At 41.7% G+C, this 26,146-nt stretch overlaps 1 protein-coding gene across 1 annotated transcript; it reads left to right on the plus strand.

The window, feature by feature from the left end:
• Positions 1-12,996: 12,996 nt before the first annotated feature.
• Positions 12,997-25,283, plus strand: KCNK15 (potassium two pore domain channel subfamily K member 15). Its single transcript, XM_089518515.1, has 2 exons — positions 12,997-13,279; positions 24,272-25,283. The coding sequence occupies exons 1-2, from the start codon at positions 12,997-12,999 to the stop codon at positions 25,189-25,191; spliced, it is 1,203 nt and encodes a 400-aa protein (XP_089374641.1). The 3' UTR covers positions 25,192-25,283.
• The last annotated feature ends 863 nt before the right edge of the window (positions 25,284-26,146 follow it).

Below are 26,146 nucleotides of genomic sequence, written 5' to 3' on the forward strand. Positions count from 1 at the left end.
CATTTAATGTTGTTGGGGAAATGTGACTAATTCCAGCACATTGCATCCAATTAGATGTGTTTAATTTGTTGCAGAAACAGAATAACAAGAGACTTTGAAATAGCAAACAACTTCAATGCTTGAGCTATTTTGACTTCAGAGTAAGTAGGAGTACTTTAACAGAAGGTCAACTATTCAAACCATGAATGGAAACGCAAACAGAGAATGCCTATGAATTATTGAGTCTCCTTGACTTCATCATTTCCCCCCTGCAGCTTAGGGTCATTTAATGGCTGTTGGCGAGAGGAGTGCAAGTGTATACAGCCAACCCAAAGACATGAAACAAATGGCCTTCAGATGAAATCTAATGCCAGCAAAGCTCTCCACCCACTTTGAAAAGTTTGGCTACAAAATAAGCTCTTAAATTCCCTTTTATTAAACACAATTGGTTTATTGGCATCTCTGTATTGTCCTGATGGGATTTATAAAAATGTCACCAATCCAGAGACTTCCAGAGCCTCTGGCTTATTCCAAACAAGAACTGATAATAATGGCTATGCATACCTGAGACGATTTAATATCCTAATGGTCAAATTAAACATCTTTACCAAGAATGTCAAAAGCAACCATATTTCCTATACATGGGATTAATGCTTTGCATTCCATGTAGGACACAGAAGACTGTTGTTTATAGTATATTGTTACTTACGCAGAAGCAAGTCCCATGTAATTTATTCTCCTGTGTAAATATTTTCATTCACAAAACCTCCCTCTGTGTAAACAGGCATAAAATCAGGAGACATGGGAGCCAATGTGGTGTTTTAGGAAAGCCTTCAGCTTGACATAAATCTAGATTCCACAAACTAGGTTAAAAAAAAATATTGGGGGAGCACTGAAAAATGGAATCCATCATGTGTAATCTGAAAATAATGTAGAAGAAGATTAGGGACTCTCACCCCCCCCCCCCCCACTTCAGATTGGCAAAAGAGGATTGAGCCCTCTATGCGGGCTGGGAAGATCAATTCAAGAAAGAAAAGAAGGAAGGAAGGAAGGAAGGAAGGAAGGAAGGAAGGAAGGAAGGAGACAGAGGGGGAGACAGAGAGGCAGGGTGGTGGTGGTTGTATTGATTCATATTAATTGATAAATAGGGCTGCATCCACACTGCATAAATAATCTGGTTTGACACTGTTTTAACTGTCGTGGCTCAATGCTATGGAATTCTGGGATTTGTCATTTGTTGTGGCACCAGAGCTCTCGGAGAGGGTGGGCTAAATATTTCACAAAACTATAGTTGCCAGAATTCCATAGCAGTGAGCCACAGCAGTTAAAGCGGTGTCAGACTGGATTATTTCTGCAATGTGGATGCAGTCTAAGAGGGGAAAGTGCATCCTGATTTCTGGGACAAGGATAGGCATATTTTACTGTTGCAAATTTTATTTTATTTGCTAAAACTTTTAAAGTATGTGAAATAGTGCTTGCATGTTACCAGAGCTTTCTCATAGTGACTGAATGCCATCCTCCCTAACATAGCAGCCATGAGTACCAGGATGACACATTTGGATATCTCCCTTGTTGCCTCCAAAGCTTGGTGTGCTATCAATTAAAAAAAAAATAAGAAAAATATTTTAAATATGTCTCAGTTTAGGCTCAAAAAGATAAATCAGGGAGACAGAACTGAGGTTGAGAATGAGAAAAGCAAAGCCTGAAAGACTTACCCTCCAACACTGTTATAGCGCTATTATTCCACTTTTATTGCCGCAGCTGCCTCATGTGGAATCCTGGGATTTGTAGTTTAGGGACAGGCATTTAGACTTCTCAGCCAGAGAGCTCTTAGGCCTCACTAAACTACAAACCCCAGAATGCCACAAGAGGCAGCCATAGCAGTAAAAGTAGAATAATAGTGCTATAACAGTGTAGTGCGGTTCAGTGTTCAGAATTCTTTACCATTCTGTAATATTCATTACTTTGTCTTTTCAAGACAGATAGAAAAGATGAAGCTTGAATCAGTGGCTAAAAGGAAATCTCTTTGTGGACAGCCCTTAAAATCTATTTTTTAATCTAATATTTGACTAACTATAGCCCCCCTTGACCGGAAAACACATATGAGGTTATGGATTCTTCTGATTTTGCATCTCATAACTGAAACCAGTACATCTATTTGGAAGTGGTACTACTCAGTTCTTCAGTTTTTCAGTCATTTCTGAACTGTTTCTGGGTCAATAAAAGAGCTCAGATCCTCAGATCACATAAAGACTAAAATCAGGGCAGGCTTACTATTCCAAAACATTAAAGTATATCATCAAGCAGCTATTTTTGTTGCTCTGATGCAGTGGTTTCAGATTTTCAGGTCAAGACAACTTTCATATGGAAAAGCAGCTTGATAAGTCCATCAACAGAATAGATCTGGTCTTATCAGCTTCAATAGGAAGATGTCATATAATTTGATCAGATATTCTATTGTTAAGATCTGGAAGGAACACAGACATATTCTTTCACTTGTGAATCTCCCTTAACTCCTGAAATCAATTGTTTGGCTTTGGGAAGAGCAAGAGACCTAGGTGAATATATACTGGGAAAGAAATAAACATGACAGCCCTTAAGGGTGTTGAATCTAAAAGTGTTATAACTTCATTTGCTATAGCAAAAATCTAATTCTCAACTTCCATTATATTAATATCTCGATATTAGAGGTTTTATATAGAATATGGTTAGACACACTGGCAGTATTAGGGCTCTTTGAAATGGTAATGTCATCAAGTAGATAGGGTTATTTTGAAAAATGCAAAAATTATTGATGAACAGATCAAGTGAGATGGTGGGTATGAAAGAATAATTGAGGTAAAAATTTAGGATATTAACACCAAGATGAGGAACAGGAATATTTATATCTAAATTCACACTGAGGAACACTGGATGTGAAGTCAAGAGAAAATTTCTATAAAATCTTACATATAGTATGTGGAATTGGACTGTATTCTCTGGCAGGAGTTCTCAGGAGTCTAGAGATACAAAGAAAGTGATGTCAGGGTCTGAAGATGCCAAAAAAGTGATAAGTCAGATTCAAGTTTACCTACAAGGAGAAAAAAATATTTGGGAAAACCTTTAGCACTTATAGGCATTTCCCACAATAAAGAGGATCAGAGAGGCAAACATTCTGTACAGAACAATCAGCCTGTTTGAGCAATGTTAATGCAATATGGAGTACAATTTGTAGCATATTTGCAGGTACCAAAGACTTACAGAAGTGATTAATTGCAGGCGTTATATACAAAATATCGTATCATAATTTTCTCAGCATATAGCAAAATATGGTACTGGCTGGCATCTCAAATAAAGCCAGAAATTCTCAAAACTTTCTTGGCTACATATCCTGGAATGTAAGCTTGTTAAATCTACTTGGTATTGATACCATGAGCACTGTTTACTTGTCTCTTGGCTAACCAATCTACTAGATAAGGGATGCACTATGAGTCCCATTTTAAAGATTAAAGCAGCACTACAAGTACCATGCTAAAACAACATAACCTTTTGTCTACCCACAACTATCTAAAATTTCCCTGATGTTTCAGATGAGGAGTCAGGTTGGAGGAAATAGAAGTGTACCTCTATTCAGCTATGCTGATTTTGCCCTCTGGCCAGAAATCATTTGGATAAATGTGATTTGCAATATTAAAACTATGACATGCTACCAATTACATTTAAACTTCATAGTAATAATAATAATAATAATAATAATAATAATAATAATATGCTTTATTTTTATACCGCTTTTCCGAGGTGATCAAAGCGGTTCACAGAATCATTTAAAACTTACACATCATAAAAACAACCTCACAAAAACCAATAAAAATCGAACAACATGCAATAAAGACAAGCAAGATGGTGGTCGGGAGGAGGGCTTTACTTCTTAGCAGGCAGAGGCCTGTTGTTGCTGGCCTGCTTCTCCCCCCCTCAAGATGGTGGTCGGGAGGAGGGCTTGTCTTCTTATACTATTGAACATATTAAAAATCAGATTCCTAATGATACTAAACAAGTGAAATGCTAAATGCTAATAGCAGCCCATATTTTACTAGTTAAATATTGGCAAAGTTCACGTTACTATCAATGAAGCAACGAAAAACAAAATGCATGGTCCTATATGCTTATGAATAAAATATCTAATTAAAAGGTACTGTAAGACACTTGTTGGGATTTTGCTCAGATGTTTGGTAAAATAGTTTTATTTCTTAATTATTGCAGTACACTCTGGTTGGATGCTAATGTAACTTTGGATATGTTGTTTTGGAAATAAATGTATTATTATTCAACATAAGTGTTGTTAAATAAAAATAAATAAAAAGAATGTAGCTCATCCATGCATTTATTTCAGTAGTCCTAGGACTATCACCTTATTTCAGCTTTGGTTCCTGATCTTTAAAATGGGATTAACACAAAGCTAACGCAAATGCAGAGGCAGATAGAGTTTTTTTGGGGGGAGGTTATTACATTGTTACTCATTTCTACTGCATTTCTTTAGTATATAAAGTGATTTCTACCATTTTCAGCTTATTTTAAACTCATCCCTCGTATATTATATTGTGACCCACAGCCACCATAGTAACGCTTATTTCTGTGATGGTGACCAGACTTGAATGTCTTATAGGAAATCTAGCCAGAGTAATCCCTTCTGCCACAGGCTAAGTGTTGCCAAGTAATCTGTACAATGTACCTGCCAAGATTTGTGTATATATGCTCCGCTCTGTCTGTCAGTGTGTGTGTGTGTGTGTGTGTGAGAGAGAGAGAGAGAGCAAATGATGTATATTGTCCACAATATTCAATCTCTCTCTCTCTCTCTTTCTGTCTTCTCCTGTTGGCACTTTCTAAATCTCAGAAAGCTCAGCCCCAGACCCTGCCATCTTGCAGTCTGAATCCAGTCCTCTGTAATAACCCCAGATGTTCTCATAACAGCCTTGATCTTGAAATCTTCCCTGCATTGTGAGTTTGCTTATCTGAGCTAAATATTTCTCTTTTAAAAAATCCACTATGCTGTATTAGGCAGTTACTGTGCTATACATTTACTGTCTATAATAATATTTGTTATTCCCCAGTGCAATTATGAGGTAAAGCTTGATTCTCATATACTGGACAAATTTTCCCTTCAGATGTCACTGTGTGGATGTGGGTTACTGTGTTTAATCTAAGACACACTACTTGTGGCTGATAATGTTCACCAAGCAACACAAACATCAAAAAACACTGTGTACAGAAGCTGCACATAGCAGTCTTCATTCTCTCTTATACATTTCCACCTGATAGTTTGGGTAGAATACCAGTTAGAGTTATTGAGCACAGAATATTAAGAACATGTATACATTCATACATATGCTTTGACATCACAGTTGGTACTATAAACCATTTTCTATTTTTATCAGCAAAGATTCTGGGAAACAGAATCCTTCTGGTGTGGGTGTACAGGACTTATGCTTCAGTAACTATAACAACCAGAATGAAATGAACAGTAACTATTACAGAGACACCATCCACATTAACAGAACTAAACAACAACCAGATGCTGGCTAATAATGTTCACCAAACAATACTAACACCTAACAACACTATATACAGAAGCTGCACATAGAAGTCCTCATTCTGACTTATAGATTTGCAGCTCATGGTTTGGGATGCATCATAGATTATGAGTAGAATACCAGTTAGAGGTATTGAGAACAGAGTGATTAAATGGAATAGTCAGTGCCTCCTGACAACAAGACAAGGCTATAGCATACCTAAAGGAGGCAATTGTAAGGGCTCCATTGAAACAGCCTTCCTAGAATCACTCTGGAATGGAACATTATTGGCCAGTGTCCAACATACCATTTTTGTGCAAGGTATTGGAATATGTGATGGCCTCTTTTATTCTAGACATTTCATGATGAAATGAATTTTCTTAATCCATTTCAATCCTTTTTCAGGTTTGGTTATGTTACAGTGGTGATTCCCGAAATGGGTGGTACACCCCCCACAGGGTGTTGGAAAGATCCAAAGGATGGTGAGGGGGAAAGGGGGCTGTGGGGTATGTGTCTTCAGTCAAAGTATTGGTGTCCAAGAGAGACAAGGGGAACCAGCAACCTTTAGGACCATGGTGGCGATGAAGTTTGTACAGTGCGCCCGCGTCATACGCGGGCGCGCTTTACATGGACTTGAGCTTACGCGCTCAAGCTGCGGGGCGTGCGTGGGGTGGAAGGGGTGGCGCATCCCATTCAATTGAATGGGCGCAAGCGCCCATCGCGCACCGCGCACCGCTGTGCACAAGCCCCATTGTTTCCAATGGGGCTTGAGCATAGGCGGAATTCACCTTACGCGGAGGGATCCGGAACGGATCCCCGCGTAAGGCAAGGGCCAACTGTATGAAAACTTTTCAGGGTTCCTTAAAATGACAATGTAGTGTTGCTGATCACTTAGGCCCGTTACAAACGGGCCATTTTGTGCATGCGGAGCGCGCACTAGGGTTAGAAAGGGGCGGTGCTTCCGCACCCCCCTAACCCTAGTGCGCGCTCCACATGCACAAAATGGCGGTGGCCATTCCACACGGCCGCGCCGCCTCTATACGGGGCAGTGCGGACGTGACGTCCTCGCTCCGCGCCAGGGTGCATAATGGTCCTCTGGGTGCAGCCTTCAGACAGCTGCGCTCAGCGGACCAAAGGAGAAAGGGGCCAAGTGGCCCCTTTCTCCTCCTCCCCGCTGCCGCGGGGTGTCCTTGGGGCTTGAAGCCCCAGGGACACCCCTTTTCAGGCTGTGGGGAAGTGGCCTTTTGCTGCTTCCCCGCAGCCCGGAAAGCGGCGGATCGGGGCCTCAGCGACTTCCGTTCTGGCCGCTGAGGCCCCGATACTCCGGGGAAAGGGGCGGGTACAGCCCGCCCCAAATGGGCTGTCTGTAACCCACCGTTGTGTGCTGGTCTCTCCCATTCTTCACCCGCCCTCATGACTCCCTCCCTGTATCTTTCACTGGTGATGGCAAGGGCAGTTGGGAAATTCTTGTGAGGCTTTGGAGCAGGATATCACTTCTATAGCTTGGAGCAGCACCATTTTGGGACAGACTGACTGAGTAGAGCAAGGTGTTAGAGCATGTGGCAGTAAGGGAGAAGTGGCAAAAAGGAGCTTTCAAATTTGGGACCCTGCATAGACATACAAGAGCCTGCTCATTTCCCATATAAATATCCTGAGATTCCAAGATTTAAGAATGCTTAAGTAGAATATTGATGGTAATTTAGATGGCTAACCACTATCATGAATTGGACACTCAGGTGGCCAGAAGGTAACAGTGGAACCCCAGACAGAATCCGGAGTGGCTGACAAATAGCAAGGGCCCTCAGTCTCTTAGTCTAAGAGAAAAGGTAGGGAACCACACCTGTTTCATCCTGCCACAATAGATATCAGGCCTGCTCTTCACTGTCAGACTACTTTTAATTAGAAGGAGGGATAACACAAAGCAAGCAGTGGACCTGTACAGCTGGATGTGCTGGGATGGTCAAGTGTCTACTTTAACCTCCACTTCCTAGGCTTGAGCCTACACTCCTATCTACAAATTCTACCTGACATGAATCTCTGGGGAAAAAAGTTTTTCTTTATGATGGCTGTTGACAGTCCTATATGTGTTAGGGAGAGGAGTGTGTGTGTCAGTAGGGCGGGGGGGAGGTCTTGTAGTTTGGAAGGTAAGGACATTCCTTGCCATAATTTTGCCAACAGTATACAGCTCTTCGTGTTGTATTCAGGTACCAAACAAGATTTCCACTAAAGAATTTAGAAGCCCAGCTACCACTTATAAAATATCCTGCTTGTGTATCCATGTGCTTCACGAAGTAACAAACACAAAGATTAGGTGTAGACATTAATGTGAACATCACATGTCAGCTATGTGTATTCTCCCACTATTGGGGAGAATGGGGAGGAGAAGTGGAAGCAAAGGGAATGCTTAACCCATTTCCTTGAGGGTCAGTTTTCCAGTCATAATAATTCTCTCAATGCTTCTTTGCCACTCAGTGGGAGGAAATAATACAGTGGTGGCAGGCAGCCTCCTCTTCCCAGACATGTCCTATATTTCAACCTTCTGTCCAGGAGGAATACCAAAATGTCCTCCATTTTGAACATGTTTGACACCTGGTGTTCATATTTTTTAAATACGCCCCCAAGATAAAACCACAGATGGGAGTTCATTAAAAAAATGGTTGAGTGCATAATAAATTACAGTAAACCAACCTTATGAAGCAAATTTATATTTATATTAGTGTTTTCAGTTTTTATTTTGGAATGTCCTACATTCCTTGCCTTGCCCTCCTTTGCAGCTGTGATACATGGTCACCTTGAGTGGTGGGAAGAAGATTCATTAAGTTCCAGTGGTCTATATCTGGAAGTATTGAGAATTACATTACTGTATTTTTAAAAAGCAGAACATTTTATGAGTATTCACGGCAATTATTTCTTTGATTGTTCCTCACAGGAATGCAAAAAGCTTTCTGTCTTTGGCATGCATCTTTGGTATGTATACCCATTTGAGTGTGTAGAAAGTGAAGCAAGCTTGAATAATAATCTGAAACAGGAATGGAGTGACAGGTGCTTGCTGACACTTTCCCTTGCTAAATGCTACCTCTGTTTTCAAAGTCAGAAACAAGAAGAATCTTTAATGACCTGGAAGCACCAAATTGTTTAAGAGCGGATGAGAACTTGCTGCTTTATTCTCACCAGAAGAGAACAGAATTATTCCCTTTTGCATTCATTTCACACAGTCAGTTTGAAATTGTTGTGCTGTGTATTCACCAGATATAAACAGAAGGAACAAGATGACATTGGCTTCCTGCTTTGCTGGGTTTCCAGTTCCATTCCATTAACTCAAGGGCTGGATGAGGGTTCCATGCCTCATTGCTTCTAATTCCAGTAATAGGCTGAAAGAGAATGCAGAAACGGTGTGTGTGTGTGTGTGTATGAGTGTGTGATTTTTAAAGGACCTATTTTAAAAAATTATTTGTTTACCACATTGCTAACATGTCCAGCATAGGTGGATGGCCAGTATAAGGGGCCATGTGCGCATGCACACACGCATCCTTCCTCTCTCTATAAAATGAAAAGTTAGGAGCAGTGAAACTCAGACACAAAAGTATTAGAAAAAGAGACCTAAAGCCGCTTATTTGCAAATGCTGTCATTGGAGTTATGGGGCAGTTACACAAATAAACTTCCTACTTCATTTTGTGTATCAGCAGCATGTTTTTTTTAAATGGAAGAAAACATAACCCAAACAATTACTCTTCATGCAGCAAATGAAGCCTTCCTCAACAACACTAGCTGCTTATCTTCCCAACATTGCAGAGATGAAAACTGGGAAATGTGTGGCCATGCAACATCAGAAAGGTCAAGTTGGCAAATGTTATTAATAAGGAAGAATACACAAACTAGGAGAGGCTGTAGGAGTTTGCTTTTGCTTGAGCTTACTGGGAAATGCAAGATTTTGCTCTCTCCTCTCCCCACTGAATTAAATGAATACAAATGATTGAACTCAGTTTGAAGCAATTGCAAGTAAGCTCAGGACAAAAGGGGGGATGGGAGGAGAAGAGGGAAACTGAGGCATTTTTAAAGCAGGTGAAAAAGTGGGATGACAGAGGATTAATCAAGACTGTCCCTGCAAACTGCGACAGTTGGAAGGTATGTAATGGGTCACATAATAAAATGTGCAAAGGCCTGTTGTTGTTAACTGCCTTCAAGTTGATTCCAACTCATGGTGACCCCATGAATGAGACATACATACATATATTTATTTCAGCCAATGACTAATAAAATGAATGAGACACCTCCAAGACCCCCTGTCGTCAAACACGCTGCTCAGGTCCTGCAGGCTTACAGTCATGGCCTCATTGACTGAGTCTATCCATCTGGTATGTGATCTTCCTTTCTTTCTACTGCTTTCTTCTTCTTTTAGCACTATGGTCTTTTTCTAGTGAGTCCTGTCTTTTCGTGATGTGGCCAAAGTACGACAGCCTCCATTTAATCATCTTGGCTTCTGGGGAAAGTTCAGGCTTGATCTGTTCTAGGAACTATTTGTTTGTCTTCTTGGCTGTACATGTTACTTTCAGCACTCTTCTCCTGAACCACATCTCAAATGACTTGATTTCCTTTAGATCTATGCACTGTGCCAAATTTGTGGCCATATAATTGAAATTTTCTTTATACTGACAGAGTACAGAGGTGTCGATGCTGAGCTCATGTTTATTGTCTATTGAAAAACTAAATGCTCTGTAATTAGAAATTTTTTTTTACACAATTTGTTTCTTTATATTTAAAATAGATCAGAAGGGCAAAATAAATAAGTAAATAAATACCAGTAAATCCTGTTTTATCATACAAAACCTCCTACAGTTGGCTTTTGTGTTTTCAGCTATAGTAGGGAAATGCAGCATATAAAGGACAACTAACCATTTGGAGAAGGAAGAGGAAAGAGGTAAAGCCAAAAACCTGACAATAACATGTCAGTAACTAGTTAAGAGAACAGGGAGGAAGATACTTGGGTTTACCTAGCTGTCTTTATGACAGTCTCTCCCAATTGGTTCAACATTGGTACTTAGCAACTAACACATATGAAAAATTGGGATTAGATAATACCTTTATTAGATCACTAAAATGATCAACACACTGCAGAATTAAGGCAGTTTGACAGCACTATCTGCTATGATTCTATCCTACAGAATACTGGGACTTGTAGTTTGGCAAGGCACCACAGCTCTCTGACAGACCATACCTTGATTTTTCATTTCAGCTAAAGCTACATCACATTTCCTTTTCTTTCTTTCTTTTTTTAAATGTGCAGCACATTCATATGACTTCAAAGAGAAAGTTACATGCCTATGGTGTTTTTTTTAAAAAAAAAACATCTGGATGCCATAATTAAAAGAGCAAGAACAAAAGGAAAACAGTTATATTTGAGATATGTTAATAAAGGACCCTGCATAGAACAAGCCAGATTTTTCCATGGCTTGATTATTCTTTATTTTGTTGATCACAAAGGAAAAATAGTTCTAAACTAAACAACACCAAAGCTATGAAGACAGCAGCCCGTGTTTATACAATGCTCTAGGGCTTTTGTAAAGCCAGAATTAATCAGAATGAAATTTTAAAACACCCCATAATCCTCCTTCCAGCTATTTAGGCCTGTTCCAAACCACAAAGGGAATGCGGTTGCTAGTGTGTCCTGGATTTAAAATGTAAATCTCAGCAAGAAAGAGGAGTGTATGCCAATGATGTGGCTCTGACCATACATAAGGTTCTGGGCATCATGGGATAGCAGGGAAATGAGCAGAATCAGTAAGTAGTTGGGATTCAGTACACATTTCATTATATTGTGGGAGGAATGAAGTTAGCAGTAGAAGTGTCTAGATCAGGACTGAAAAAGCTGTGACTATCTAAATGTGGCTGGACTTCAGTTCTCATCAGCACCAACAACCTGACCAATGCCAAGGACAGAATGATGGGCCATATTGCCCACCAATTTCTGAAGAGCTTCAGAGGATTCAATTTAGGCTCAAATGAGGGATGGACTGCAGCTCCCATAATGCCTCATCATTAATTATGTTGCTTATGGCTAATGGATACTGCTGGACAAAAAGATCTGGAGAGTCACAGTCGCCCACTTTTGAGATAAATGAATGGGCTGTACTTCCCCTATAAATGTACACTTCCCATGCCCTGAAGATGTAGAGTCTGGGGAAATTCTTTAGGCTACATCTTTCAGAATCTCCCATGGCATTGGGCAGGATGGATTCTGGGAGCTGGTGAGAAATGCTGGGGTTTGCAGTCTAACAGGATTGGAAGAACTGCTTGATGCCCATTCCACCTGTAATTGAATACAATTGATGATGGGTAATGAGATCCAGTGTGGTGCAGAGGTTTGAGCATTGGATTACAACTCTGGAGACCAAGGTTCAAATCCCTGCATGGCTATAGAAATCCATTGAGTGACCTTGAGCAAGTCACTCTCTCTCAGCTCAGAGGAAGGCATAGACAACCCCCTCTGAACATCTCAGTGACAGAGTCGCCTTAGAGCTATCATAAACAATAAAATGGAAAACAATGTGAACGAAACCAAACAAATGGAAATTGAATCCACAACAGATGAAAATACTATTGCCTTGAGAAGAACACTAATCTGCGTGATGCTTCACAAAACTACAAACCCCAGGAAAGTTGTTCATGGCAGATAAAGTCAAACCATAGCTCTATAATTGTTCAGTGTGATAGACCCCTGGCCCAGCCCACTGTGACACCAGCAAGCATCATCACTCTTAGGTCTCAGGTTTAGGCCTGAAAACTCTGAGATACTTGGGACAGTATTGTCACAAAAGGTGCTACAGAACTATTTCAAATGAAAGTGACCTTGGACTAGTCTCCTCTTCTCAAGCCTCATGGGAGGGTGAAGGCAGCAAGGCATTTTAACCAAGATCAGATATATATATATATATATATATATGTATGTATATATATATGAAAACTACAGTAACTATTCTTCCTTTCCTTTTCTACTTTCTTCCCTCACTCATCCAGTTATCCCTTGCCTTTTATCCTTCTTTCATTACTCCTCCCCCTCTTCTTTCTCAGTCTCCCTTTCCCTTTGCCATGTCCCTACCATTAATCTATTCTTCTCCTCCTCTCTTTCCTTACTTTCCTTTTCCCTTTCACCTATACCTTCCTTCTTCTTCCTTGGAACCACTCCTCTTCTCTCCATACACTCCCTTGGGGGGTGGGAGGGTGCTTTGCAGGTGAGTTCCTGCAGGGCAGCAGGAGGGGCTGGGTCTGGGTGGTCTCAGGGTCCCTTGGAGGAGGAGGTCCCCCACTTCCCTGGTCCTCCTCTGCCTTGAGGAGGAGGAGGAGGAGGAGGAAGAAGAGAGCGGGAGCCCCTTCCCTGCGCAGGAGCAGAGCAGCTGGCCTCCTCTCTCTGCCAGAGGCCCCCAGCAGCCTCTCTCTCTCCATCAGGTGGGAGTCCAGGGCTCCTGCCCAGCCATGAAGCGCCAGAACCTGCGGACGCTCTCGCTGATCGCCTGCGTCTTCTCCTATCTGCTGGTGGGCGCCGCCGTCTTCGACGCCCTGGAGGCCGAGGCCGAGGTCCGGCAGAAGCGGCTCCTGGAGCAGAGGAGGAGCCAGCTGCGCAGCAAGTACGGCTTCTCGGCCCAGGACTTCCGAGAGCTCGAGCGCCTGGTCCTCCGCCGCCAGCCCCACCGAGCCGGCAGCCAGTGGCGCTTCGCCGGCGCCTTCTACTTCGCCATCACCGTCATCACCACCATCGGTCAGGCTCCCAAGGGGCGGGGGGGGGCAGGGGCAGGGGCGAGGGAGGCCCACCACCAACCCCAGCTCCCAGAATTCCATAGCCTTGAGCCAGGGAAAGAGTCGAAGCGCTGTATCCCTTGCCTGTCATAGCATCCTAGGGATGGAAGGAAGAGCATTCTGCCATGCTTCCTTGCTTATAAAACCCAGAGACTCCTAGGGATGGAGGAGGAGGAGGAGACCCCAAGAGCCACCCAGCCCAGCCCCATTCTGCCATGCAGGAACTCCACTGAGTATCCCTTGCCTATAGCATTTATAGTTTCTTAGGGATGGAAGAGACCCCCAAGGGCCATCCAGCCCAACCCCATTCTGCCCTGCAGGAACACAGAAGCTACCTCTGAGCGTCCCTTGCCTATAAAATGCATGGGTTGCCTAAAGTCATACAATCATAGAAGAGGTGGAAGAAGAGACCCCAAGGGCCATCCAGCAGCCTGTCTCCATTCTGCCATGCAGGAACTCTGAAGCTACCTCTCAGCCTTCCTTGCCTATACAATTCATAAATTTAAAGCTATTGACACGATTTGTTCAGAGGAGGTTTGCTGTTGTCTTCCCTTGAGGTTAAGGAACTATGTCTTGCCCAAGGCCACTCAGTGGGAATTGAACCCAAGTCTCCAGAGTCAGAGTCCAGTGCTCAAACCACTGTGCCACATTGTCTCCCACACACATGTCTTTAAAGCAGCCTACTTGTGGGTGTACCCAGTACTCCCCTGGGAATCTTTAGGGTTGGGTGGCCAGGGTGGAAACTGGAGAAGGCTCCTCTACCCTAAATGGTTGCATAGAATCCAACAGATATTGCTTGCCTTGTTGTTGTGTGCCTTCAAGTTGTTTCCAACTTATGGCGACCCTAAGAGTTTTCTTGGTAAGATTTGCTCAGGGGAGGTTTACCAGAGTCATAGTCCAATACTCAAACCACTACACCAGGCCACTATTTAACAATCAGCACCAGCTGAAATTTCCTCCTCTGCACAACCACAGAGAGCCAGTGTGGTGTAGTGGTTAGAGTGCTGGCCTATGACTCTGGAGACCAGATTCAAAGCACAGCTGGGCCATGAAAACCCACCGGCTGATCTTGGGCAAGTCACACTCTCTTAGCCTCGGAGAAGGGCAATGGCAACGCCCCTCCAAATTTGCTAAGAAAACCCCACAATAGATTCACCTAGGGTCCCCATAGGTCAGAAGCAACTTGAAGGCACACAACAACAAGCACAAACACAGGAGCCATGCCCAGTGTTCACTTGGGCAGCCTTACTCTAGAGGGAGATGGGCATTGGCTTCACACTGGCTTGGTCTACTTCTTTTGTCCATTTCCATCCACCTTGGGAGATTTTCCGTGATTCACCAACACTGAGTCACACACCAAGAATAAGGATGCAGGTTAAGACTTGCATAGCCCCTTTTTCACTTGGAAGAAAGCCTGGGAACCAAATGTATGAAAAGCAAGATGAATCTGACTTTCTCCCTCTCTGGTCATGGGTTCTGTGTGTGCAGAGCTGGTTTACACACAGTTCCCTTGAGCATGGCTTCCCTGCTAACTTTTTGTAGGGGTCCAGATCAGAAGTGGCACTAGAGGGTCTGGTCCTGCTCCTCTTCTGCCTTATTTGTCTATTGTATATAACATTGTGTATTGCATATCTCTTGGTCACTTTGAGGTTTCCTTGATCTTTCCTTGATCCATTGGGAGGTTATTATGTTCTTACTGTTGTTTTGGCAACTTCCCTCATTCATAATTTATTTTATTCAACTTTAATAGAAGAAGGACATTTGAAAATACATTATAATAGCAAGGAATAATAATTCTTGTCCATTAGAAAGAGAATTGCTTCATTTTCAGAGTATACAAGGTTGTGCATCTTACCTATCTGTTCTTTGTGGAAGAACATTTGGCAGAAAGGATACATGGATCAACACAGGGAGAAATGGGAACCAGAAGGAACAGGGAAGAGTCCTGGTGGTTTTGGCAATGGAATGCACCTTTTCACTTGCCAAAAACCTGTGGCCCATTGCCATAGTTAAGACCATATGTCAACCTTTCTTTCATATATACCATACGTCAAGCAGCTGCTTCTAAGACACTCCCATCCACTGTGTTTTGACACAATTTGGACTCAGTTAACGCTTACTGTAGCCATTTGTCCTCTTGTTGACTTTTTCTTCAGTGTAAGAAACTGGCATCCAGAGGTTGCCTTACCATGAGCAAGGCCACCTCAAGATGCCAGATGCTTTTTATCACTTTTTAATGATAAATATGCTTTAAACTGTTTTAATATTGTTTGTAAGTCTGATTCTATTTTAATGTTGACGTTTTAAATGTTTTCAATCATATTGCAATCATTTTAATTTGTAAGCCACTTTGAATGCCAGTCTGGGAACAAGTGGGGTATAAATAAAGTTAACAACAATAATAGTAAGCAAACACCATGTGGCTTTTAGGTAACTGGGTTACAGAAAACAGAAGCTTGAGAACAGGAATAAGCAGACAGTTGTCACAATTAATGGATGTAAGAAATGCTGGTGCTGGTGCTGGGAGCTGAATGACAAGGAAACTGGAGAAGGAAACAAATCAGTCTGGATGGTAAAGACAAAAGCAGATTACAAAGAGCTCTTTAGGGCTCTCTCTAAATTTGATGAGCAGACAACAAAATGACCACTGTGGTTCAGTATGACCACAAGGGTGGCCAGCTTTATAATGTGAAAACCAGCATTCCTTTAGGGTGATCTATCTGGCTTGTATGTCAGCTAACAGCTGACATGTCCATTGGGTGGTGAACCCCATCTTGGTTTCAGACTGAACTTAAAAGGAGGTATCCAAAGTGCTGAAACCTATTGGTGGTGGTGGTGGTGGTGGAGGAGGAGGAGAGGATTGATCCCTTAATGTTCAGATTGAAAGCCACAGTGGGTTTATCCCCCAGCTGACATGGAAGCCACTTGCTACTACCTCTGTGAATAGAGGTTAGAACATTTGGGACTTTTAGTTCCAAATGTTTCATATAAAAACAGGAAGAGTTTTATAATATTGTGAAACAGAATGTAGGTAGAATGTACAGGCCAGTGTCATCCAGTGAAGTTAGGCAGTGAGAGGCTCAGAAGGAGTTTTTTGTCTTGAATCAAGCATATAGTTCAACGGTGAAGTTCGTTGGCACATGATGTGCTGAGCCACAAATGCAACATAAAGGAAAATTAGACAAATTTGTAGTGGTTAAGGCAATCATTGGCTACTGGTTGTGAGGCAGAGGCAGCCTCTGAGCTGCCTGTGTCATTGCATGCCTGTTGCTGAATTATGACAGCAAGAGAGGACTGTTCCAGAGCTATAATTTGTGTGGTTTTTCAATAGACATCTAGTTGGCCATTGTGGGAAACAGGATGCTCTTAGCTTAGATGGCCCCTTGGCTGGATCCACAAAAGTCTTTCTCATGTTCTTCATGCCTGCTTCAGATCATTGGCACAGAGCACAGCATGGACCAGTGCTAACCATTAGGTATCATTCTTGGAGTTTTCCTCTACAGAAACCAGCAGTTCTCTTAGTTACCATTTGTTCATTTCAATAACATCTTTACACAGGAGAACCATAGTTGGTCTCATATTAATTGCAGGAATGGATATCATGTTATGTTTTCCCCTTCATGCACCAAAATTGCTTTAATGTCATGGATAGAGTTCTCATAACTATTTCTTTCAATGCATGGGATTTTGTCTTTGCACCTTTGTCCTCAACCATTGCCAGTACTAATGACTTTTGTACTCAGATTCATGTGGCAGTTGCTTTTTGATGACTGAGTGCAAAATCTACACTTGAGTATTTTGAGTGCAAAATCTATATTGTATTGAATGGAGAAGGCTTTGCCACCTTCTTTTATTAAGCACAATATAATGCCTATACTCTGTAGAACAGAGTCTTTTGAGATGAGATCAAAATGGTATCAAAGGGAGAGGGATGAAATATGCTGCCAGGTCAAGTACAATGTACTTTATTTATCTACTGCACTTACTTTGCACTCTTTCTCTGAACTCACAACAGGTTGTGTGTGGTTTCCAGGTGGTCGCTATTCCAAATTTCTTGAAAAGTTGTCACATACTTTTTAGACTATAGTTAGAGCATTTCCTGTGCCTCTGGAGAGCTGATGGCCAGTTTGAACACTTGCTATAAATGTATAAGATGAAGAGGGGAAATATACGTCACTTCCTTTCATGAAAGCCTACACAGATGCTCAGATCAGAGACCTGTTCTGTGCCCCGATCTACCCATAATCTGAGGAGTGATAGGTGGTTACATGAGTCAGAGTCTGATCTAATATGAATTTCAGCTTCTGGAAGCCTCTCCCTTTAATTGTGTTTTGGCAAGCGACAAAGACATAGTTCATCATCATCATTATTATTATTTGGGCATAGGAGCGGCTGGCTTTTCTTCTTGCTCTCTTTAATATTCTGTAATTTTATATTTTTGTGGTTGCTTTATTGTGTTTTACTGTTTTGTTTTGTTTTTTACTTTTAAAAAAACTCATAGTGTCAGTTGTCTTTAAGGAGGTCAAAAAGCAAGATTAGAAGTACATTAAGAAACTAAAATATGCTTTAATATGTTAAGGACATGCATCTGTTTTGTCATGTATACATGTCAGGAACTTGCAGCAAATTCAGTTCTAAACATTGCAACTTCATATATGACAGTGTGCAATTTGTGCATGAAGCAACCCTAAAAGTGACAGAAAACAGGCACTGCTTTGGTAATCTTTCTGCATTACTGAATGCAGGCTTTTAAGAACCATACTTCAAGTGGCCCCTAACTCTTAACTCTCTTCCATTGAAGTCAACTTAACTTTTGTTTTGCTCTAGCCAGTATTGAAAATCCCTCTTGCAGAGCTCATTAAATAACATTGCCAATCATGTGACTTAACTTTGTAATGCTGAAGACAGCTTATGATTATTTCCAAGAACAGAAGATGATATGGAAAAAGCATTGCTGCAAGTTCTGTATAAACTGTCATCTCTGGTTAGCAGGATTTTCAAGTTTTCTAGTATACCAAAACTAGAAGAATTAAAAGCTAAACAAGATAAATCTGTATGCATTAGGGAAAACACTGTGTGTATCATGCCTCTTTCAAGTTCTTTGAAAAGAGTTCTTGCCTCCAAGTGGTTGCTTGTGGACCATTGCTTGTCCATGAACTATTGGCTGCTGGTCCACAGTGAATTTCCAGGAAAGAAAGAAATAGTTGTGGTCAGTAAGTATAAATATGGGGCCAGTCCCTGGCACCTTGGGAAAAACATTTTTATTTGTCCCCCACTTAAAATAATTTCAGTACTAGTTTAATGTATGATTCTGGAATATTTATTTCAGAACATTGACGACACTTAATTCTGCAAAGCAATAATTTGCCGTTTGTCTTCTTCCATTCCCACCCAAGCACCCATATTTCCTCAGAACCAGGACAGAATCAAAACTATATGAAAGACAGTATAGTCATCTTCTCTGCCATCAATTTCATTAGTCAAATTCTTCCCTAAGTGCTTTTATCTGTGGATGACTGCCAAGCCCAATTAAGTAAGAGATTTTTTTTTTTTACAAGGATGAACATTTGTGCAGAAGACTATAAAGGCCACAAAGTGATGGACTTGTTCTAGCTCTACAAATTTAGGGCGGAATCCTTTTAGCAGTTGTACTTTTTTCAAATGCAGCAGTGGCAAGAGGACAGAGACAAAATTTGCTGGCACCAGTGCTTTATTTTCTCCATGGCTGCAGCACTACTTACTCTTTCTGCATGCTGCCATCATAGTTGAAATGGTACAGGGCTCCAGTTAGGTTTCAGCCCAGGTTGGCTGTGAATATTCTGTAATAGAGTCCATGACTGCCACAATTTATCATTAGTGGGCACTAGTGCCCCACCCTTAGAATGTTTGCTTTTATTTAGAAGGAAAAAATGTCAGTTTCAAGCTCTAGAGGCTGAAAAGTCAACTATGAAAGTTGATATCTAGATGTTCCAGAGGATCTACAGAGCAGACTTTCTAGTGCTGGGCTTCCATCAGTGGTGGCTAGTGATCTCCATGTCAATGGGACCATGACTCCACTCCATGTTTTAGGTAGACTTTAAATTGGTTCAGCACCTTGGATAGTTTCTTTAAAACTATTAAAGCCCAGGCTCTGCTGATCTGGGAGTCACTAGTTTCCACTAGTTTGTAGGTAAATCATGATCCTCCAGATGTTGCTAGTCTGTGGCTTCCATTAGCCCTACAGAAATTCTGTGGTCTGCAGTCCAGCATCCAGAAGGGTTCCACTTTGCTCAGTCCCATTAATCTTTGCACACCTCCCTCCAAATACTGTGATCAACAATGTAAGCTATGCAACAGCAACAAAAAATGTAAGTATGTACTTTATTTGCATAGTTCTTACAGGTTGCAGTGCTTTGGTGGTTTTGGTGGAGTGCAGTGAGTACATAGGAGTAAACACTGTATAGAGCAGTGACATGCACCCCAAAGTATCCATTTGCTGAGGTTTCTAGGATAATGCTGGATATGATTGATTTATCTATTTAAATAGCTTATTAATTTGGATAGTAGAAAAACACTATTCCAGTATGTAATTTAGTGGGTTTCCTTCCTAAGCATCTTGTGAACCCTCATGTTTTCAGTAAGCAGCATTGGCCTTTATGCTCTTGGGGGTCACCTCAGGAACCAGGTTTTCCTGAAATGTTTTTGGATCTCATTAAATCAACTGAATTACCTTGTAGGATGTAAACAGTTTTGAAAGCTAGAGACTATACTGGCAATCTCTTAAGTGTAGCTTTTGATGAATCTTCTGTCTATTCTTGTTACAGCAACTATTTTGAAATTCTGTTCCATCAAATTATTTATTCCTGTATGTCTGCTGCATGGACAAACTGTTTTCTTGAAGAACAGTATTTCTCTGAATATTAGGAGTTTACTGCAGCTATCTTGGGTACAATCACCCCTGCTTCTTTTGAAAAAAGATATCAGGACATTTAAATTTTAAAGTATAGTATTGATAGTGGACAACATTTGTACACAACCACCCCCAGGTTTCTGAATGGTTTACATTGTCATCAGGGATGTAGTTGAGGAAGGGGCAAAATGAGGGTATTGCCTCTCTCAAATACAAGTACTGCTTTTCCACTGAATTTTTCCTTCAGTCCCCAAATTTCTAGCATTACAGTAAAGTAAAACATCAGCTGAGCATCTAGAAATACAGTTTAGGCATTCAAAGAAAAGGGACAGTCAAAGTTATCAAGTGAGTGTGGACACAGCAGATACAAGACTTGTAGGTGTCAACAGTGTCTCACTATCTGAAATGCTAGAAATTTGGGGACTGAAAGAAAATTATATTGTAGAGTCCTTATTTGGGAGATAATGCCCAAATTTTGCCCTCCCCACCATAACTACATCCCTGGCTTTGTTTTAGTCCATGTTAATGTGTATCAAAACCAGAAATAAATAATTATAGTTTGCAAATATTCTGAGTCTCAGAATGCCATGAAAAACTCTGTTAGAACTTGTAGCCTATTATGTCTACCTAGAAAATACAAACATTACAGTCTTCATATAAGAGCCAATAGTGAATATAGTGTACGATTTCATTTTTTAAAATTTCATTTTGTAAAGTTGCTCCCTGCCTGGTCAACCCTGAGGTGAACCAGATTCAGGCCTGGGCCACCAGGCAAATGGTGTCAATATATAGCTGAATATTTTGTGCATCGTCATAATTTCATCTTACTTTGGAGCAGTTCTGTTGTAATCAACTAGCCTATATGATAATGTCTATTTATGGGCACCGATCTTACAAAGTCAAGCACTTTCCTGAAAGTTGTGCACCTTTACCCTTGGGCATAAAGAATTCTGTACTTGTGAAGTCTCTGAAGATGCCAATCACAGATGCTGGCAAAACGTCAGGAAGAAACTCTGCTAGAACATGGCTACATAGCTCAAAAAACGCACAAAAAACTAATTCCATACTTGTTTTCTGAGCATGTTTTACCAAGTGAAGTGTGGAAGGTGTAGCTCTACACTGCATGTTAGCAGTGATCAAGCTTGGAAAAAATGGAAGCTTACCCAGTCTCTCATCATAGGCTTATCTGGCAGTGGTGACTGAGTCTGATAAATTGCCTGCCATTCCCAGCATCCACCATGTGGACGGGAGCAACATGGCATGGCATTATGGCCAATTATAGTCTGATAAGTGGGGGCCGGAAGAGAGGATGGTTCAGTGTGAACAGAGCTAACGTTGTTGCATCTTCTCACCTCTCTCTCAAAAGCAGCCATCCTTGCTCAGTATTCTCTTTGCTCAGCACCCTATGGATAGATAAAGATTTCACTTGCTTAGGACTTGTCACAACTCTTCATCCCAGCCATGCTCATTGGTGGGAGGGGGCTGATCATGCCATCCTGCAGCTTCCTGCTCACCAGTGCTGCAGATGTCCACCAGTCTAGATGGCAGATGGCTTTTAAGGGGGATTTCATGTGTTGGATGGGGAGACAAAGTATAGCTACAATATTGTAGCAACATGTTTCATGCAGAATCTCAGCCATGCTTTTTATCAATCCCTCCCCTTCCACCCTACCCATGTCTTTTTAATTATACAGTTAAGATAAGAAAGGTGCAGAGAAGAATGGTTTTGTGAGATACCAGAGTTCATATTTGGGATCCTGGCTTCATCTTGCTTGCAAAATCTGTCTACACCATTGATCACAGTACAGACAATATCTTTTGATTAGGAATTGGGAGGGAGAAAATTCACACCAGGACGATTGGAAGAGCCTTGAGGGAGGGTGGGGCTTTGATACCCTCCATGATAGAGCCCAGAATTTTCAATATCAGAAAGGTCCATTGGACTAAGCTGAGGCACGTGATGGGAGGTGGAGTCAGTATATAAGGACAGTGCACCCCCCATCCTGCCTCTTTTCCGTGAAGCAGCCCACCCTCCCACCCTAAATGCAGTATGAACTTTGTTGGTCGCTTCGGGGCCGGGTAGGAATTTTCTCCCCTTTTCCCAGGGTTTTTTGCCTACCCCATACTGTGTGCCAGGACTGGTGATTGGCTTTGGGTGGCTGTTAAATAGGTTTCACTGGCCCATATGGGGTTAAGGAACTGTTTGGTATGCACGATTGGCACCCCTTTGTGGTGAAAGGTTAGGCTCTTGGTCAGCTTAACACGTTAAGGGGCGTGGAGTTGTGAGAGAACCTGCCTTTGGGGTAGACATGGGGGTTTTGCTCAACCTTACAAATTCGTGGGGGTTTGGGGGAGAGTGCCTTATGTTTACCTTCCTAGGACTGGACTGAGGATGCAATCCAAGTCATCGGATTTACCTCGGGGTTTGGTGTTTGTGCCCAAAGGGAAGGCTGAAGAGGAAGTCTAGGATTGACACCTGGCTTCAGCTGGACCCGCACCAGGCTTTTCACTTTAATCAATTTGCTCAGAGTTTGAAGTTAAGGTTGAAGTTCAAGTGCTTAGCTTTAAATAGATTATAGGTAAAATATATGGCCCTTTATTCATCCAATTTACATGTCTGGTCTCGTTATTTCATGGTTGGGTATCAAAATGCATTGATTCAGTGTGTGGAAAAATATTCTGCATATGCTCAGACTCAGAAATTCCTGATTAAGTATTCTCTACTCTTTGTTCACTGACCAATCTTTGTAGCTATCCACTTATGGTGGATCAAGTGCCCCCCAGCTGAAATGAATCACTCCTTATTAGTTTTTAATAAACAAGCCTTTGGAAGAGTGAGTGAAGTATGTGTGTTGGTATGTTTTGAAAGAAAAGACAGATGGATGAAAGACCAATTGGATTGAAGAGATTGTAAAATGAGATCCTATCCCCAATCTGACAATTCCTAAATGTTCTGGACTCCCACCATTCCCAGGCAGCAATCCTATTATAGGTTTTGTAGTACATCATAACGCTCACCCAACAACATGGCGGGCAGTGTTGCAGCACTCTGGCAGCATGGCATTCATATGCTGCACACTGCAGGAGTGCAGAAAAGCTGCTGCTGTGGCAGATAAACCACCCTTTTTCTAGTGCAAAAGGGAGCGGCATTTTGCTGCTTCTTTTTGTGCCAGAAAAAAACTGGATTGGGGCCACAGTGTGTGGTTGCTGCAGCCCCAATCCAGTGTTCAAAGGGGCGGCATCAAGTTGCCATCTGTTTTAGCCCTAAGAGACCTTTTGAAGGAACTAATAATGAAGTGTGCTTCCCTATGTTCAACAGTGACAACCTCCATGCCTGCCCCCACACAAACATTTAGCCAATGTGTTAATTAACGATAACCTACTGAATTAAATTTTAATTATTCAGGATTGTGCTAGTTAATTGATTTTTCAATGTCTGATATTTAACATTATCAAATTAATTTTCAAAGGTAACTTCCAACCTCTGCTCCAACATAAAAAAGCATCTAGGCCTTGAGACCAGTAATTATACTGTGTATTACTTGTTGTCCTGTATCTCCACCAAAAAATATGACTGTAGAAAGACATTACCCTGTATGTACTTGACATTCAGTATTGCAGTTTTGCAACCTAGAGTTATGGATCTGTAACTGATCAATTTTAACCTACATAAATATCATCCCTGTCCATCATAAGAGCCAGCTATTGGATTGGGCAAGAAAGTCTGTTCAGCTGGCAATCAGGATGCAAAAAAGATGACATTTCCACCATCTTCCACCAGCAGGTGAGGCTGCACCCATCAAAAGCAGGACCTCTGTTGCAAGTCGTTTTTGCAGCCTTGCTAACTGTGGGGTTGTGGTGAAGGAAATGTTCTTACACCCTTCACCAGATCTGGTGGCTGGCTCTTAAGGTTGACTAAAGAAGCTAGGGACAGGAAACATGATGTCCCTACTTTAACTAAGTAGCCAATCTAGGATTCTAGCAGTAGTCCCACTTAAAATACAATCTTGATAATGCTGATCTTCATCTATTCAGTATTACTTTTTCTTTTTTGTTTTCCTGTAGGTTATGGGCACGCTGCTCCTGGCACTGATGCTGGCAAAGTCTTCTGCATGTTCTATGCAATCCTTGGCATCCCCCTCACCCTGGTCATGTTCCAGAGTCTTGGTGAGCGCATGAACATTTTAGTCCGGATGCTTCTGAAGAAGATAAAGAGGTGCCTGGGTATGAGGCAGCCAGTGGTCTCTATGAAAAACATGGTTGTGGTTGGCTTCCTTTCCTGCATGGGGACACTGTGCATTGGGGCAGCTGCTTTCTCCTATTTTGAAGGCTGGACTTTCTTCCACGCCTTCTATTACTGCTTCATCACGCTGACCACAATTGGATTTGGAGACTTTGTGGCCCTGCAGAAACATGAAGCATTGCAAAAGAAGCCCCCATATGTAGCTTTCAGTTTCATGTACATTCTAGTGGGCTTGACAGTGATTGGGGCTTTCCTGAACTTGGTTGTTTTTAGGTTTTTGATCATGAACTCAGAAGATGAGAGGCGGGACGAAGAAGAGAGGGCATCTTTGAGAAGAGCCAAGAACTACATCAACCTGAAACCAAAGGAAGAGATTGATAGGAGCAGGAATGAGATCCTGCTCCCCATAGAAGGCAGGACCAGTCAAATGAACCTCATCCCACTGATCCCAGAAGATGCTGAGAGGCAGAGGGGCAGATCTTTGAGCTCCACTACAAGAGTCCCTTCCTTATGCACATGTCTTTGTTACAGGCCACGGCTGAACAGGAGCCCGGATCCTCCACACCCAGAGGCTTTCAACTGTCACACTAATCTTGTTTATTATAATTCAGTTTCTTACAAAATCATGGAGGTCTCCCTGGGTGGTAAGGACCACACTGGCTTGTCTTCCCCCAGGAGCACTCTGTCATCCAATAGTCCCAGCTGTCGAGAATGCTCCCGACTCCGAAGGAAGTCTATCTGAAATGTGCATGCTCTTTTTGGACTTCTTTTCTTTCTTTTTTTACTCTGAACTGTGTTATACTACTGGATTTGTCTTTTGATGATAAATTATTAACTGAGATGTCGGCATGTTGTGATTGTCCTCTTTTCATCTCCTTTTTCTTTTGCAGGCACGCTCTGAAATGGCGACAGGCACAGGGATGCCAGCTTCATAACATCCTGCCTGAGCCATACTTTTTAAATACTAAGGGTGAATAATAGTTTCTCCCACCTGAATATGTCACAACGTTTGTATTAGAAGCCAATTGTTCAGAGGATTTGAATAATAGAACCCCCACACTGCGTCAACTTTGCTATGTCATCCATAGAAAGCTCTAATTATTCCCATGGGGATAAAGTATAAAGCTGATACCCAATTGCATCAATTATCATTTCATCCTGTGTCTCTAGGCCATGGTTACTGCTTCACTCAAGCAGTGTACAGGCCTACGTTCTAGTGAGGGGTAGGCAGACTTTGGTCTCGGGTGCAATAGAGACATTGAATCAATACTCATATGTTGACTCACCATTCAGCAATTGATCCACTGACTCTGCTCTGGTTTGGAGTGATGAGTAGGATTCAGGCTTTAAAGCTTGCAGGATTTTTAAGTTTGTTTTTCAGAGCCCCAGAATTGACTTACCAGAACACAGTGCACTCAGAATCAGATCTTGGAAAGTTTTATTTTCAGTTGCAACTCCCAGGATCCCTGAAACTAGGAACTAGTTGCATGTGTCAGTCCTTCCATTTTAAAATATCCAAACAACAAAAACAAAAACAACTTGTTGTCTGAAATGTTTTTCATTTCAATTGTTGAAATGAAATATTTTTTGATTCAGTACTTGTAGGGCCATTTTATTCTTGATGAACAATTTGGAGTCAGAAATATTTGCAGATCAGCCAGCATTTTATAATCTCCAAATTATCCAGAAATCATAAG

Source organism: Sceloporus occidentalis, unplaced genomic scaffold (genome assembly GCF_023333645.1).
Source record: "Sceloporus occidentalis isolate IW3139 unplaced genomic scaffold, rSceOcc1.0.p SCAF_3, whole genome shotgun sequence".
NCBI lineage: Eukaryota > Metazoa > Chordata > Lepidosauria > Squamata > Phrynosomatidae > Sceloporus > Sceloporus occidentalis.